Below are 17834 nucleotides of genomic sequence, written 5' to 3'. Positions count from 1 at the left end.
AGGCTGTAATCCAATTTGTGACAGTAGCTGAATCTAAATCAAAAATACTGTCAAATGTTTTCTTACAAACTTGCTTTTTTTCTTCACCATTTTTCAAGTAGTAAACGTGAGAATATTGCCTTCTTGACTCTCACAGGCAGGGCCGCTTTGTAGGAGTACTATCTGTTAAAGAGCTGATATATATTTTTTTCATATCCCGGTTCATATTTTACCAAAAATAAGTAAACATTTGTTGCCTCTGAATATCATTAAATTCATGACAATGTTTGTTTTTAGAAGTCAGGAAGAACAAATAGGTGCCTGGGATTCACTCAACAAGTATTTTCCATCATTTTGTTTTTTAAACCCATATAATCCTTTCCCTGCATTCTCATTCTTTTGTTAGTTTCTCTTGTAGATATTGTTACTATGTTAGTATCATTTTCCAAACTAACATTTTCAATATTGTCAACACTCGTACTCGGAGGAAATTGTTTTCCTTGGGACATCGCCATCAGAATTTGAATCATCTGAGCTTCTGCATTCTAATGCAGTCTTGTAATCAGAATCCAGGTTAACAGATACATTTTTCTCTATTATTTTCAGAATTATATGAAATATTGCATTCTGGTACAGCTTCGTTATCCGGATCTAGATTTTCAGAGACTTTTTCCTCAGTGATAATCATTTCATTAGTATTTAATTCATTCCCAGGATCATCGTAAGGAAATGTAATAATATCATCCATCAGCAGAAGTTGCTCAATATCAACGGCAGACAAGTTATTCTCATTCATTATGTATGATGCAAAATTTGATAACTGCTAAAAAAATGGCGGTAACAAAAATATTCTAACTTGCAAAAATCTATAACAGACAAGTTCAATAAATTGTTATATTTAAACTTCACTGACTAGTTATAAGTGTATTTCATGTATAAAATGGATTTATAAATATCTTATATATTTGTCACAGTTCACTTTGCATGGTAAATTCTATTTAAAATTACAATTTTGGAGTTTGAATGCAGTGCAACACAATGCGTGAAATCTCTCAAGTTAAAATGGCAGTTAGATAATTTTGCAGGCACAAATGAGAAGCTGTCAGATAGGTAATTTAGTATTTGAATTATGTTTTAAAAACCATATTTTTGTTTATTGTGTAATTTTGTATGGACGTAAGGGTCATAATTGCAGACAAATTTGCATCATTAGTCCAAAAAGTGAAAATTGTCAGTTAGGTAATTTTGCGGTGGAAGCAACGATATACTGTGTGACGTATGAAAATATATACTTCAAAAGACTTAAAAAATATATACTTCAAAAGAGATAAAGAAAATATTGACGTTGTAGTCAATATATTCAATCACCCTCCCTGGTTGACATCGAGAGGTGGCAATACTGAGTCAAAGTTAAAGTTGACTTATTCTCTGTGGATTTCTCTTAGGGTATTTTATTTAGTCATTGGTGCATTTTTTCGGCACGGGACTTCACGACAATAATAGTATCAGACAATAATAATAATGTAAGTGGTTATTTGACTAATAATTAATTACTAGCAGATAAAATCCGCTGCCGTTGTTTGAAAACTTCAATGGTTCGTTTTGAAAATAAGAAAGGGCGCCACTTCTGTTTACAATAATCCTAAACTGTACAGTCATTAATATATGATACTATTAGATACTGACCATAATTAAATGTTAATCTTCTTATTTATTTTTCTCAAATAAACCTTCAATCAGTTATAAAGTTATATTCTTACTTCTGTGGTGCTAGATGGATGGCACTGGTCAAATATCTTCGAGGGTTGGCTGAACTCTCTTTTAAATGGTACACTTGTTTCTTTATTTAATAAACAACATGGCAACATTTTGCAAATAAAGGTTAATGTTGGGAACTTTAAGTCATTATTTCACTGACGATTTTTCCATTGATTTTTTTCTCACACACGAAGAGGAGTTTTTCGGCGCACGTCATGTCATTGAGGAGTTTGGTCACGGTCAGGGAGCCACAGCGCTGGTTCTTCTTGAAGTTGTTCGGTTGGCCTGTTGCCCAAGAGTTGAAGCCGGACTCCTCGAGCGTCTTCCCTGTAACAACGTCAATATCAACACTTTTGTAACGGACGTTGTTGATCATTTTTCATATTTTTTCAAAAACTTTATTACTTTTCTAAAATGTGCCAATTCCACGCCACTGGCAAATCCTCACTCCCCGCCACTGGACAATTTTACGAAGCATGCTTCGGCAGAATGTCCGGAAACGACGAGAGATGAGCCCGCCGCATGCTGCAACTGCGGAAGCCCACATTCGGCCAACTATAGAGGCTGCCCTAAGCGGGTAGCATACGTCGGCTCAATCCATCAGCGACTCACCAGAAGTCCCAAAGCCCGGCACAATAGAACCCCAGCAGGCCACCTCCTCAGGCGAGGATGGATGGACGCACATGGGCACATGTAGCCAGAGGCTCCGCCCCCGCCCAACAGCAGTACGAGCCCCAGCCGCCCCCACAGCCCCGCCCCCAGCCCCGCTCATAGCAGGACCCCGAGCTTACCTCCACATCTGCCGATGACGACTGCTCCAAGGTCTACTGAGGGTGCGCTCCCAGCTTGCCTGAGAAAGGCTGAGAAGCTCGTCATCAGGATGAGGAGCTTATCACGACCACCCTGTGTAATTACGAAGTGGTGAGCGTCCTCATGTGGAACGCTAATAGCACCCGCTTCAAGACCGACTGCTCGCCTTGACTAACAACACAAACATTGACATAATCCTCATCTCAGAATCACACTAGAAACCGAGCGTACCGCTGAGGGTGTCAGGCTTCGAGATCCATCGAGACGACCGACAGGCAGGAAAAGGCAGTGGAAGCGCCATATTCGTTCGTCAATCTATCACATCCACGAGAATCCCCACTCCGAAGTTGAAGCGCATTGAAGCCACGATGATCGAAGTCACCATAGAGGGTAGAGCGCATACCATTATCGCCGTATACTGTCTATATTTTTTCAACTTAATGTCATCACCTTCAAATAAACTTTTCGTGAAAACAGAGCCCATTTTTTTTCATTTCTAACAAAATGGCAGCTAATTCATAATATGTCATTAATTATTCGCACACATGGTTCAGGACGATGAGGAAAACGACGAAAAAATTCACGCGAAAAAACAACAGACCGGAAATTGGTCAAAAAAGCAATGTCAATAATTCCGCGTTCTTCAGGTGTGTATGACTATGACACAATGACCATGTGTTTAAATCAGTCGGACACTTGACACCACATTGCATACATTGCACCCGAGCGAAGGTGGGGCGGGTCGCTAGTTATTATTAAAGAATAAATTATAATTTATCCTTGAGAACATGAGGACAATCTCCCTTCTCTGAGAAATAGTAATGGATGGAAGAGTATTAGGTAGTTGCAAATGACTCACCATCGATTGTCATATATTTTCCCTGAATTATCAAGTCGTTGAATCCAATGTGAATGTCTTTTTTGTTGACTTTTCCCTTGGCTCCTCCTTTAAAAAGGTCAATGCAGAGTTTGGCTTCTTCAGCACTATTTATGACGACGAGTTGTGCTTGTTCACCGGTGCATATTTTAAAAGCGTCGTGCCACGTTTCCGGCTTCGTATGTAGTTTGTGGCAGTAATCCCCCATCGATGGATATTTTTTATAATCTGAAAGAAATATGACAATAATTGATTTACCTATTTATAGTAATAACTAATTCAATCATTTCAATTTTATATCAATTCAGATGGGCTTGTAATAATCCCGGATTCAAATATATCTTCCGTAATACAGAAGAAACCCGTTTCGTCGTATTACCTACATCCTTACTTATAGTAAAATGCTTCATATGAGCCCGTGTGCTTGCTGGTTTAGTATTCAGACATGATGATATGAATAGAAATAACACTTTACCTTTGTCGTAGGTCCCACACTGGACATTATAGAGGCTGGGGTCTGCCATGCAGATGAACCTGTCGACAGTGTCGCAGTTCACGTCCTGGTAGACGCCCGTGCGGGCCATCTTCACGCAGTCCCGTGCCATTCCCCCCTGGAGGTGGTTGTGTTGGTTCATGTAAACTTTTGTCGCAGGAAGCCCTAACCAAAGAAATACTCGATTTATCCCCATGTTATTAATTAAATTAAATTATTATTAAACCCATAAGCTACATCTTTTTGAAATAGTTTTTTCGCAAAACAACTTCAATCAGTTCGGAGGGATGGTAGTTAACATCTATCGCCTGGGAACCTGCTCGGTGGCAGATGAATAGATATATATATATATATATATATATATAACAATTATTTTACAAGCAATAATTATTCGCCTGAAACACTCATCCACATTGAAAAATCTCCTGATAAAAGATTCATGACGCCAACGGGACTCGAACCCGTGTCCTTTCGATTTCCGGTCGACAGCTCTGACCACTGAGCTATGGCGGCTTATCTCTTATCCACGAAATAATTCAATATATACTAGTGTTTCATTCAACAATTACTGCTTGTTACATTTTTTCACCTGAAAACAACCAACTTTATTTTATATGAGAAAGGCATTGTAAGTGCTAACTCTCTCACTAGATGGCGTCGAGACAAATTGTCTACATTTTTAGGTGTTGTTACCCTTTGTGCTATGCATAAAAAATTTTGTCTTAAACATTAGTTTACCAAAAAATAATAAGATATATATATATACCAACACAAAACATATATATATATATATATATATATATATATATATATATATATATATATATATATATATATATATATATATATATTGGTGGCATCCTATTCGCCGCTGTGCTGTAAAGAATTTAAATTTGAAATAGTCGCTAGTTTTTACATTAGGGTAGCAGAGCTACTGATTGAACTATATTAATCATTCAATTCAATCAATTAAGACACTCCAATATCGGTAGTTATTTTGAAATAATAAAAATATGTATGACAGCAATGTTTGTAAACGACAGACGCATTAGCTTCCAAGACCTAGACAACTTCACCTCATAAACCTGGCCACCCTCAATGCAGCAAGTCACCAAACGTAGCTTGTACTTAGGGTGACCTATGGTCTATGGTTAGCAAATAAATGGTACACCTGTCTCCGCTCTCCGGTCTATAGCTTTATAGATATATAGACAGACATAAAAAAGTTCAACAAACAAGCTAACAATAGAGAAGAAAAACTCAACACCACCCTCGTCGGAATTGCAGGACCTCGCTCTCACATATACGTCTCGGAACACCTGACGTTTCGTGCGAAACACTTATGGTTCCTTGCACGTAAGGCTACACGGGAAAACTTATATAAATTCGCCTGGACCCGTGGAGGGCAAGTGTACGTCCGTAGAGATATTGGAACACCAGTCATTATTATCAATGAAAAAAACAAACACATCTTATCTCACACACCCAATAACTTGTAAAAGAACTGTAACTATTGTATTTATGTTTATAAAATATTTTTTACTTTACTCAAAATTCATTAACATCACTATTTTAACTATTAATCTCAACCTATTATATGAAACAGAAGGGCACAGGTATATGGTTACAGGGGAATTTAAATTATTTAATTTGTATTTCTCTAGTTTTCTTTTATCTCTTTACCCAAACACTACATTTAGTTTTAGCATTAACCAATATAAATCTTGTACTATGTATCTTCAATTCATAGTTACACTATATGCCTGCTATAATTATGTAAAATACTTACAACAACTAAATCCCTATAACACCTATGTACTTTACATGCTTATGCTTATGTTTTATTTTCTCTATATACTTATATTTTATATGCTTTATATGCTTATGCTTTATATGCTCGTGATATATACTCGCAACAACTATATGCATACTCTGTATACTTATGCCAATGTTATGCATACTTTTCACGCTTATGTTAAATATCCGCAACAACCAAATCCATATATCACTGGTATACTTTATATGCTTATGTTTTATTTTCTTTATATGCTTATGTTTTTTAATCTCTTTAAGCTCATGTTTTATTTTCTCTTTATGCTTATATTTTATATTATTTATATGCTTATGTTATGTATTATTTATATGCTCATGTTATACATTCGCAACAGATATAAGTACACTTTATTCACTAATAGACACGATACCGATATAATTATAATAACGGAGCGTAATTCTTTTAATTTAATTCTTCATAGTTTTGGCAAGCTTATGGATGTATGTGCTATCAATTGCTCTAAATGAATTAAAATTAATTTTAAATGGATGATTTTATAGCTAGCCAAATAGAAAATTTCTACAAAATCCATGAATACGAATGTGCAAGCACAGAGACATGTAATGATTTTTTCCCACACAAATTTAACGGTCTATTCATATTACACCAAAATATTCGTAGTATGTTTCAAAATTTTGATGAATTTATTATTAAAATCAATAATCTAATATTAAAACCAGACTGTATAATATTAACAGAGACATTTACAAATGATGAGTCACCAGCCTTTCAACTTCCTAACTATACATACATCCCAACTAAAATAAATATCAATAAAAATAGTGGAATCGCAATATTCGTTCACACCAAATTCAGTATTGTCACGACTTTAGAACACCCAATATTACTGACTAACTGTATTCAAATCGAAATTAAACTCGATAAATATATTTATCACATAATTGCCATTTACAGAACACACGAATCAAATATTTCACATTTTATAACTCAACTGAAAAATATATTACTACCGCTTAAAAATAAAACCTGTTTTATCGCGGGTGATTTTAATATTAACATTAACGAAAAATCAGAAAATATTTTCAAAAATGAGTTCCTAAATTGTATGACTGAATTAGATTTTAAATCATGCATAAACAAAAATACTAGAGAAATGCACGGACAAAAATCGTCTTGCTTAGATCATATTTGGATAAACATAAAATTACAAAACCTATATAAAATCAAAACAATGATTTGGCAAACGAATATTACTGACCACCACACTTGCTTATTATTGTATGATAATGAAATAAAATCACAAATTAAGGCTCCAATTACTATTAAAAAAACCACAAATATTGCCACTTTAGAGAAAAAATTGAAAGCAGAAACTTGGTGTACGATACTACAATCTAACGATGTCGAACAATGCTCAAATATGTTTGAAAAACAAATTATGGATCATATTGAAACCTCCACAACAGAGGTCTCATTATACACGAATTCAAAATTCAGACGTATAAAACCTTGGATCACTTGTGGCCTAATAAAATCTATCAGAGAAAAAGAAAGGCTATATAAAAATACAATTAAAAATCCACACGATGAAAATGCTAAGATAGTTCTCAAAAAATATAGAAATAAATTAACAGCTTTAATTAAAAAAAGTAAAGACGACTACTTTAAAAAAATAATCTCTACTTCAGAAAACAATCTAAAAGTTATTTGGAAAACGGTAAATTATGCAATTGAAAATAAGAAAAAAAAAAATTCTATAAAATATTTAAAACATGAAAATAATATCATAGATGTATCCAAAGACCCAAAACTAACAGCAAACATTTTTAATTCTTACTTCTCTAAAGTAGGAAACAATCTCGCTGATAAAATCACTAAATCTGTACACACACCAAAAACTATAACAACTAATACCCAAAAACAAAATACACTATCCACTTTTAAAAAAACTACCGAAACTGAAATACAACTTGTAATAGAAAGCATGAAAGACGGATCCTCTCCAGGTTTTGACCACATTTCTGTGAAAATTCTTAAAGAAATGAAAATGTATCTACTGAAACCACTAAACCACCTTATCAATCTCAGTCTGACTAAAGGCATATTCCCAACAAATTATAAAAAATCTATAATATCCCCTATCTTTAAAACCGGCGACCCGCAAAATGTTTCAAATTATCGACCGATATCACTAATATCGAATATAGCAAAAATATTTGAAAAGATTGTGAAAAAAAGGGTTGTTGATTTTCTAGAAAACAATAAAATATTACATTCCAATCAATTCGGATTCTTAAAAACAAAAAGCACACAAGATGCAATAGCAAATGTAACATCATTTATATACTCTGCACTTGATGAAGGAAATAAATGCGCAGGAATATTCATAGACCTAAGAAAAGCATTCGATAGTATCTCACACGCAAAGCTTATCAAAAAACTGAAATTAAATAACATCAATGATAAAGCCGTCCAATGGATAGAAAGTTATTTGAACAATCGTGCACAATTTGTTAAAATAAATGACCAAACTAGCGACCGAGAAACATCAAATTTTGGTATCCCACAGGGCACCGTGCTTGGACCAATATTGTTCATTTTGTATGTAAACGACATATTTATTCAACCATTGCATGGCCAAATTATCTCTTACGCTGATGATACAGTCCTTATAATAAAAGAAAAAACTTGGGAAAAAATTAATCTAAAAGCTACAGAAGACATAAATAATCTAAAAATATGGTTTGACAATAACCTCTTGTCGTTAAATAGTGATAAAACATATGTCATTCCTTTCGAAATTAACACTAACATTGTACCTCCAAATCTTCAAATATTCTTACATAATCATTCTCTCGCACAACACGATACTAATCACTGCCAACAAAAATGTTCACTTCTGAAAATAGCGGATAAAATTACATATCTTGGAATAATCATAGATAAAAACCTAAAATGGAAAGATCACATCGACCATACAATAAAAAGAGTTAGGAAGTTAATTCATATATTCTTACGGATACGAAACTTTTTATCAACGAAAAACCTATACTCAATATACTACGCATTAGTACAGTCTATTCTTCAGTATGCCATTATCAGTTGGGGAGCAGCTTACAAAACTAATCTGACCCCCATAGAAATTGTTAAAAAACTAATAATAAAAATTATACTAAAAAAACCTCCAGACTTCCCAACTGACAGCATATTCGAAGAATTCAAAGTTCCAACATTTAAAAACTTATTTATAAAAAATTCAATTATACAAATTATAAAAGAAAAAGATAAATACGCATTTATAACTGAAAATCGTACTAGACTTAAACATGTATTTGTGTGCCCCAAATTAAACACTTCTTTTGCACAACACCATTATACTCACCAAGGAAAATTCTTTTTCAATAACCTACCAATAGAAATCAGAAGCATTAGGAACAAAATTCAATTGTTGAACTCCATCAAAAAGTATTTTAGAGAATGTCACACTAAAAATCTTACTTGTTTTTCTTCTTACTGAATACATATATGTTTACATATTTTAGTTAACGGGTCTGATTGCCATGTGTCTATATTACCTACACATACATATATATTGAAATACATGATTATAGTAAATAGTAATTATAATTATATGAAATGTATTAACTGTATTAACTGCATTGTATTAACTGTACACGTGACTTTATTTGTACATAATATGTGAAATGTTAACTCTTCTTCCATCCACAAGCTAAGGCTTTTAATGGAAGACCAGTAAAATTATAATATAAAAAATGTAACTAACTAAAAAAAAAATAAAAAAAAAAAAAAAAAATATCTCTATATCAATATAATACATGGAAAATGGCAATTACGCAGTTTCTTAAATAAACATAAAATATAACATCCGAATATAGGCTAACAAATTATATAATTATTAAGTGCAGATGTGACATTGGCTGGTGTATTAAATGGAAAACAAAAGTAAAGTCCCTTACCGTCAACGGTCATATAATAGGTCTCGGCGTAGAGGTCGTGCAGGCCCAGCCACACATTGGCTGTGCTGCTACTCATCAAGGTCAGCTGAAACCTCATCTCGTCCTCCGAGGCCGGCACCGCGAGCGCCGCACCCTCGAGGGAGCACGCCATCACGGCATCTCTCCATCGCAGCAATTCCGTATGTTCCTTGTAAAACTTCTTCCAGGCTTTAGAGTAAGTGTAATCATTTCGGAAAACTGGGTTCGTCTCCTCCTTCGGTGGAACTAAAAAGTGGAGTGATTTTTAAATACCTACATCTATTTTAATGTCACTTTTGTTTCCGTGAATTAATGAAAATCTTGGATGTGGAAATTAACCAACTTTCTGACGATAAATGTTGGTTGCGATTACCCAATTGCGATTTGGCGAAGTTGTTAGCGCGGTTGACTCCAGTCCCTGGGAAGAAAGGTCAAACCAAAACCAGATCCGAAAGGATAAATACCCAGACAATCAAAGTAAAAACCACGTATTAAAAATTAAGCCCGTAAATATCTATTTACGGGCTCATTTTTTCCATGCACGTCCAAAAGCTCAAATCAGTTCTAATAATATTATGTGTACCATTAATTGTTTTAAATGTTCACAGCAATTGGAAGAAGATCGGGAAAAGAAGAGAATTCTGAGTATAATATTATGATCCCCGGTTATACCGATATTACGTGTACTATTAATTGTTTTAAATGTTCACAACAATTGGAAGAAGATCGGGAAAGCAGAAAGTACTTCATTACAATCCGAGGTTACACTGCTTCTACATTACATTCTACTGCTCTGCTTCAACGTTCTGTTAATAATTCATCATTTTCACGAGTTTATTGTGAGGCGTTTTTTTTTATAATCTATATAATACAATCTATCAAAACTTAGATACTGTTTTAATTTGTATCTCATTTGAAAGCATGGCATTTGAGTTCAGGGTCAAAAATAACCGCCATACAACACGACTAACGCCTGGCAAAGACGGTGTGGTTGAATTGTCCGAAGTCAGTCGTCATAGACAAAATAATAACTCTTCGTCTAGGAATACATAATTTTAGAAATCCTTCTTCACAATACTTTGTTGTTTTTGACGTATCGTGATAATACAACCAACTTTAGATTCCCGGATGATTTTGCCAGGTTCACTGATTACTAACGGCAGTTTAGTTACATCTAATTAATTCTCGTTTTACCATCATTGAGATTAATTTTGACTGCTTAGTGCCCACACTATTTTATAATAAGCTGTAAAATATATACTTTTGACTCTTACCTTGAACGGCGAAAGTTGTGACGCACACACAAATACACAAATATAATACGCTCCAAGACATGATGTTTGTTCTTCACGACAAACAATATATTTAATATTGTAATAAGATTGTCAGGAATGTTATGCGCATATAATAATGAAGCATCTCTCCAGTGGCGTCGAACCAAGAAACATTATGTAAATTATACATATTTATTTATTGATTTATTACACGCTCTAGGGTCTAAGGCCTTTACATTATATTTTACAAGTTGTTTGTATCACTATACTATTGTTAAAACTTAAATTTTTTTTTTAAGTACAATATAAACATAAATGAAAAAAGTTCCCAATAGTATTAATTCTGTTCTTATTTCAATAGATACTGTCCAGGAGGTAATTATAATCAATCTTTTGTATAGTAATATGCACTTTACCGCCGACCTATTTTGTGCGGACGTGAAGCAATGAAGCTGCAATATTTTAGGGAGTAATAAAGCTGCTCTTCAGATGGAAATGATCGATTTTAAAGAAAATGCAGTTTTAAAACACCAAAAACGGGAAGTTTCTTGTCAAGAGTTTTGGATAAAAAAAATTGTGGTAATAAATACTCAGAATTAAAAGAAATAGCCTTGAAACTTCTCACTGTTCCGGAACCCATTCGTTTCATTCGTTCATTGATATTGTATCTACACATATTTAAATAGTACACTTTATTATTTCAATTGCTATTGCAATTGTCGTAAACTGGCGGTGGTGGACGCGCAACGAGGAAAGCACACGAAATCACAACTCAATTCGATGGCGGGTGAAAAGTTATTCAACTTATCATTTAATTTAATGTAATAAGTACATATTAAAATATTATACAATTTCAATAAATAGGTAAACTGATTAGATATTAGAACCTTACGACTCCAGACTGGGCACAGGACCGTGTGAGGGCAGTTGAATCTGTGTAGGTGCTGAATAGGCGCTGAACTGCACTTTCGTTTGCTCGGTGTGCGAACTTTTGGCAATGATTTAAATATAACACAATTTTAGTTTAGTTTGTCGCACGCGCTTCAGTGGTATGATCCAATGTTTTGTTACACATTAATGCAGAATAAGTAAAACGGCTCAATTGAACGGTTACGCTTTTATTGTTAGGAGATATTTTATAAAAATAGCGCCATTAAAATTACCCAAGTATTAATTGTTACTATATACTCAGAGATATGAACGGAGTCTGATAGTTCGCCATCTGGACTTGGCCGTCTGTAACTACATCTACAAACTACCTAGAATCTTATTTATCTAGAGTTGTACGATCATGCATACGCTGGGAGCTGGGAGCAAGGAGCTGGGAGCCGTGTCGGGGAGTCTTGATGGGAGAGGCGTACCTGGTGCGAGCTCATTATTCTCATTGCGCATACGCTCTGAGCTTATGGCTCCCGTTTAAGTGAGCCGTTGTTCGATTGAGCTGTCGTTCAATTGAGTTGACTCTTTTGATCCGTACAAAAATATTGAGCTGGTACCATACGAGCTCTTCATAAAATGAGTCATGACAAATCACTGTTGTCCAGGGCTTTTTAGGTTCATGTAGAAAATGATATAATTGAGTCGTCATAGACAAAATAACAAATATATCCTGTAAATAATTGAGGCATCATGATGTTATCACAATAAAACATGAGTATTTGCTTGCAAGGTTAAAATTTATTTAACTCCGCCTTTTGAAGTGAAACTTCTTTACCCGCGTCATGCAATTTCGAGTACCGGAGTAAAACCAACTCATGACCGAAACGAAAATGCGGGACCGATTAAAGTTCATTTGATCTAGTCAAAGTTTTGAAGTAAAATATAAATGCTTCTTAGCTCATCTCGACAACTGGCGTTGGTGGTGTAATGGTCAGCGTAGTTGCTTTCCAAGCAGTTGATCCGAGTTCGATTCTCGGCCATCGCACATTATTTTTTTGTTTTTAACGCCTTTTTTTTTTTCAATGGTTGACCATAATATCAATCCACTAAGTAATATTTTAGGCCTGTAGCATACTTGAAAAGTTAAAGAATGATATAAAATTTTTTATGATGTTAACGATAAAAAAATAAAAAAAAACATAAAATTACCATAAAAAATGGGCCAACGGCACGCGGTGTTCCCAAGCGGTCACCCATCCAAGTACTGACCGCGCCCAATGTTGCTTAACTTCGGTGATCGGACGAGAACCGGTGTGTTCAACATGGTATGGTCGTTGGCAAACGCTAAACAATATTAATTTCTATTCTACCTGCCAATAAATATATGAAAATTAGTATAAAAAAGCCCTAATAATACTGAAAACATTAGCAAGGTGTGTGCGACGTTGATAAAAATAATCATTACATACGCGCTTGAAAAAGATCGTAATTACATCCATAACTTTGCAGGAATTTTTTTTTTCAATGGTTGACCATAATATCAATCCACTAAGTAATATTTTAGGCCTGTAGCATACTTGAAAAGTTAAAGAATTTTATGATATTATTAATGATAGTAACGATAAAAAAATAAAAAAAAACATGAAATTACCATAAAAAATGGGCCAACGGCACGCGGTGTTCCCAAGCGGTCACCCATCCAAGTACTGACCGCGCCCAATGTTGCTTAACTTCGGTGATCGGACGAGAACCGGTGTGTTCAACATGGTATGGTCGTTGGCAAACGCTAAACAATATTAATTTCTATTCTACCTGCCAATAAATATATGAAAATTAGTATAAAAAAGCCCTAATAATACTGAAAACATTAGCAAGGTGTGTGCGACGTTGATAAAAATAATCATTACATACGCGCTTGAAAAAGATCGTAATTACATCCATAACTTTGCAGGAATTTTTTTTTTCAATGGTTGACCATAATATCAATCCACTAAGTAATATTTTAGGCCTGTAGCATACTTGAAAAGTTAAAGAATTTTATGATATTATTAATGATAGTAACGATAAAAAAATAAAAAAAAACATGAAATTACCATAAAAAATGGGCCAACGGCACGCGGTGTTCCCAAGCGGTCACCCATCCAAGTACTGACCGCGCCCAATGTTGCTTAACTTCGGTGATCGGACGAGAACCGGTGTGTTCAACATGGTATGGTCGTTGGCAAACGCTAAACAATATTAATTTCTACTCTACCTGCCAATAAATATATGAAAATTAGTATAAAAAAGCCCTAATAATACTGAAAACATTAGCAAGGTGTATGCGACGTTGATAAAAATAATCATTACATACGCGCTTGAAAAAGATCGTAATTACATCCATAACTTTGCAGGAATTTTTTGAAGTGAAACTTCTTTACGCGCGTCATGCAATTTCGAGGACCGGAGTAAAACCGACTCATGACCGTGACGAAAAAACGGGATCATTTCGCTATAGGAGCCTAGCTAATATTATATACCTAGTTTAACTCACTCTCCTAACTCATCTTCGCTGTCTACAGGCAGAGCGCACGACTGTGGTCGTGAAGAACCGAGGTTCGATCCCCGCTTTAACTAATTTTTTTTTTCTTTTTTTATAACTTTTAATTTTTTTTATCACATGCTACTTATAAATATGTCAATAGACAGAAAAAAAGAGAGAATGAAATGAAAAGAGAGAGAGAGAAGAATACTAGAAGTTTCACTTCTGTCTTGCGTAGGCTTGACACACCCATTTTTTATTTTAATGATAAAAGTACAACATGTTGGTAATCGCTGCAAATATCGGCAAGCATGCTTATTTTAAGGCCCTAAGGTTATCTGTGGCCGATTATTTTTTCAATTCTGCTCATAACATTTTGAATTGTTGTTTATCGTTTCTTTACATGGTATCATTGTTTACATTTCAACTTTGAATCTCACTAGGTGGTGTTGAGGTTAATAATTCGATAAAATAATAAAACGAACACATAATAATATGTTGAAAGAACAATATTGTTATATTAATTTTATTACAAATAATGGTTAAGCTGAAGGAGCCAATTCATTATGGCCCGATATATCAGTCAGTCCGTATCCTCGCTATGCGACATACGAGTATCTTGGTAAGCCGCAGAGCAGTTCCCTCTTTTGACCCTGAGGCGCTTGCAGTAACAAATGTCAAATATTAAGTTAACGTACTCCAATCTCTGTCTGAGTTCTTAGATTAGCACCCTTGAGGTGATTTTCCCACGAAAACGGCGCTATACAAATAATCCAATCATTATTATGTCTCCTAATATTGATAAAATGACCATATCGATATGTTAACAAAGAATATCAGGAGACTTACATTTATTTTTAAATAACTTCGACAAATATTGGACAAAGAGAAATTAAAAACTGTCCATTTTGCCTTAGTCCAATCTCGACTTTCTTACAACATAGTATGCTGGGGATCATGTCTAAAGTCCAATTATATATTACTCAAAAATTGATCCTTAAAGTGATGTAAAAAAAATTTCTGTTATCCATCCAACCTACTTTATAAGGAATGTAATGTTATGTGTATAAAACAGCTATATATCACTCAAATACTTTTTCGATTTTTTATCAATATTAAATTTGCTGAAAGAACACAACAAATGCGGACAATTAGAATTAGCTCTACATTGTGGCGGTACATACTAAAACTTCTTTTGGTCAAATAGAATATTAAACATAAGGCACCAATTATGTTTAATATTCTTCCAAATCATATTAAGTCTACCAATTCCTTAGTTTAATTTAAAAATTTAATTAAGATTTTTGTATTGACAGTATTGTCTTAATATTTTTTCATCCTTGTCCTTTCTTAAATAATAAGATTTTATATAAGTTCCATTTGCTAAAAACTGAATCTCACCCTATCTGTCTTTATGATCTACTTTGCTTCTTCTTTTGAATAATGATTAGTTATGGTTCAAATAATGTTACAATATTCTATCAAATTACCTATTTGGTAACATATTTAACACTTATTTTTTCTTTAATTTTGAAATATTTTGTGTTTGTATGTAGAATTACTTTATGTTTGTGATAACTCTTATGTTTGCTTCACTCAAATGTAAATTGTTAACCTCGATACAGGCTTAGTCCTAGTGAGGTTGATTTTTATGTGAAAAAAAGTGTTTTATGTATAGTGAGATGCAATTCGACGGCCGGCATAGTCCAGTGGTAACGCATTGGACTGCCATTCCGAAGGTCGCGGGTTCGAACCCGGCGTGCGCAAATAAATTTTATTTGATTAATTTGTATTATTACACAATTAATTAATTAAAATAATATATAGTATATTTGCGGCACGTTCCAGAGTGGAAGATACTACCAGTATCGCCCTGGTGTAAGACCACCATTCAGAATTGAAACGTTGCTCCAAATGGCTTTAGCCGTGTTTAGTGACTAGATCTGAATAGCCAGGTACTTCCCCACCTTCCTCTTTCCCTTCCCCACTTACCTTCAGCCTCACAACATCCCCCAATTGGGGATGCCATAGTCTCACTGGCTCCAGACGGGAGCAGTTGGGACTCTTGTGAGGTATTCACTATAAAAAATAAAAAAAATTAAATAAATATTGTTTACCAACATATCTATTTTTACACCCATGTATTTGATGTTGTCTACATATTCAGGAGGCCCTGAGGAAAATAATTTCCCTGAAAGCCTATGTCATCTTCGGGGTTGCGGTGTGGAAGGTATTTTTAGGAAAGGGAGGAGAAGAAGTTCTGGGGGTGACGGATGTATGAAGCCATCCTTCGAGGGGATATTCTGAGAGTCCTCCCAATAAGGGAGAGGTCATAAGGCCTCCCTCAACTAGTCTCTCCCGACACGGCCTGCCATGCAGTTGGTGGGTAGACACATCTGTCACTAAGGAGAGGAAGTTCTGGGGGTGACGGATGTATGAAGCCATCCCTCGAGGGGATATAGAGTCCTCCCAATAAGGGAGAGGTCATAAGGTCTCCCTCAACTAGTCTCTCCCGACACGGCCTGCCATGCAGTTGGTGGGTAGACGCGTCTGTCGCCAAGGAGAGGAAGTTCTGGGGGTGACGGATGTATGAAGCCATCCCTCGAGGGGATATAGAGTCCTCCCAATAAGGGAGAGCTCATAAGGTCTCCCTCAACTAGTCTCTCCCGACACGGCCTGCCATGCAGTTGGTGGGTAGACGCGTCTGTCGCCAAGGAGAGGAAGTTCTGGGGGTGACGGATGTATGAAGCCATCCCTCGAGGGGATATAGAGTCCTCCCAATAAGGGAGAGCTCATAAGGTCTCCCTCAACTAGTCTCTCCCGACACGGCCTGCCATGCAGTTGGTGGGTAGACGCGTCTGTCGCCAAGGAGAGGAAGTTCTGGGGGTGACGGATGTATGAAGCCATCCCTCGAGGGGATATAGAGTCCTCCCAATAAGGGAGAGGTCATAAGGTCTCCCTCAACTAGTCTCTCCCGACACGGCCTACCATGCAGTTGGTGGGTAGACGCGTCTGTCGCCAAGGAGAGGAAGTTCTGGGGGTGACGGATGTATGAAGCCATCCCTCGAGGGGATATAGAGTCCTCCCAATAAGGGAGAGGTCATAAGGTCTCCCTCAACTAGTCTCTCCCGACACGGCCTGCCATGCAGTTGGTGGGTAGACACATCTAGTCACTAAGGAGAGGAAGTTCTGGGGGTGACGGATGTATGAAGCCATCCCTCGAGGGGATATAGAGTCCTCCCAATAAGGGAGAGGTCATAAGGTCTCCCTCAACTAGTCTCTCCCGACACGGCCTGCCATGCAGTTGGTGGGTAGACGCGTCTGTCGCCAAGGAGAGGAAGTTCTGGGGGTGACGGATGTATGAAGCCATCCCTCGAGGGGATATAGAGTCCTCCCAATAAGGGAGAGGTCATAAGATCTCCCTCAACTAGTCTCTCCCGACACGGCCTGCCA

At 35.8% G+C, this 17834-nt stretch overlaps 1 protein-coding gene and 3 non-coding genes across 4 annotated transcripts; all 4 read right to left on the bottom strand.

The window, feature by feature from the left end:
* Positions 1-1307: 1307 nt before the first annotated feature.
* On the bottom strand, positions 1308-11116 carry LOC149410920 (secretory phospholipase A2 receptor-like). Its single transcript, XM_089647456.1, has 5 exons — positions 10982-11116; positions 9690-9953; positions 3900-4082; positions 3407-3652; positions 1308-2064 (listed from the first exon to the last, which is right to left on the bottom strand). The coding sequence occupies exons 1-5, from the start codon at positions 11040-11042 to the stop codon at positions 1877-1879; spliced, it is 942 nt and encodes a 313-aa protein (XP_089503582.1). The 5' UTR covers positions 11043-11116; the 3' UTR covers positions 1308-1876.
* Positions 11117-13080: 1964 nt separating this feature from the next.
* LOC149410919 (5S ribosomal RNA) lies at positions 13081-13199 on the bottom strand. Its single transcript, XR_016304929.1, has one exon. It is a non-coding gene; the product is annotated as a 5S ribosomal RNA (ribosomal RNA).
* Positions 13200-13522: 323 nt separating this feature from the next.
* On the bottom strand, positions 13523-13641 carry LOC149410918 (5S ribosomal RNA). The gene has a single exon (XR_016304927.1). It is a non-coding gene; the product is annotated as a 5S ribosomal RNA (ribosomal RNA).
* A 323-nt stretch (positions 13642-13964) lies between these two features.
* Positions 13965-14083, bottom strand: LOC149410917 (5S ribosomal RNA). Its single transcript, XR_016304926.1, has one exon. It is a non-coding gene; the product is annotated as a 5S ribosomal RNA (ribosomal RNA).
* Positions 14084-17834: the final 3751 nt, after the last annotated feature.

This window comes from Hesperophylax consimilis, chromosome 26 (genome assembly GCF_061612785.1).
Source record: "Hesperophylax consimilis isolate HC1 chromosome 26, BYU_Hcon_1.0, whole genome shotgun sequence".
NCBI classification, from domain to species: domain Eukaryota; kingdom Metazoa; phylum Arthropoda; class Insecta; order Trichoptera; family Limnephilidae; genus Hesperophylax; species Hesperophylax consimilis.
This window is presented reverse-complemented; position numbering and strand designations above follow the sequence as displayed.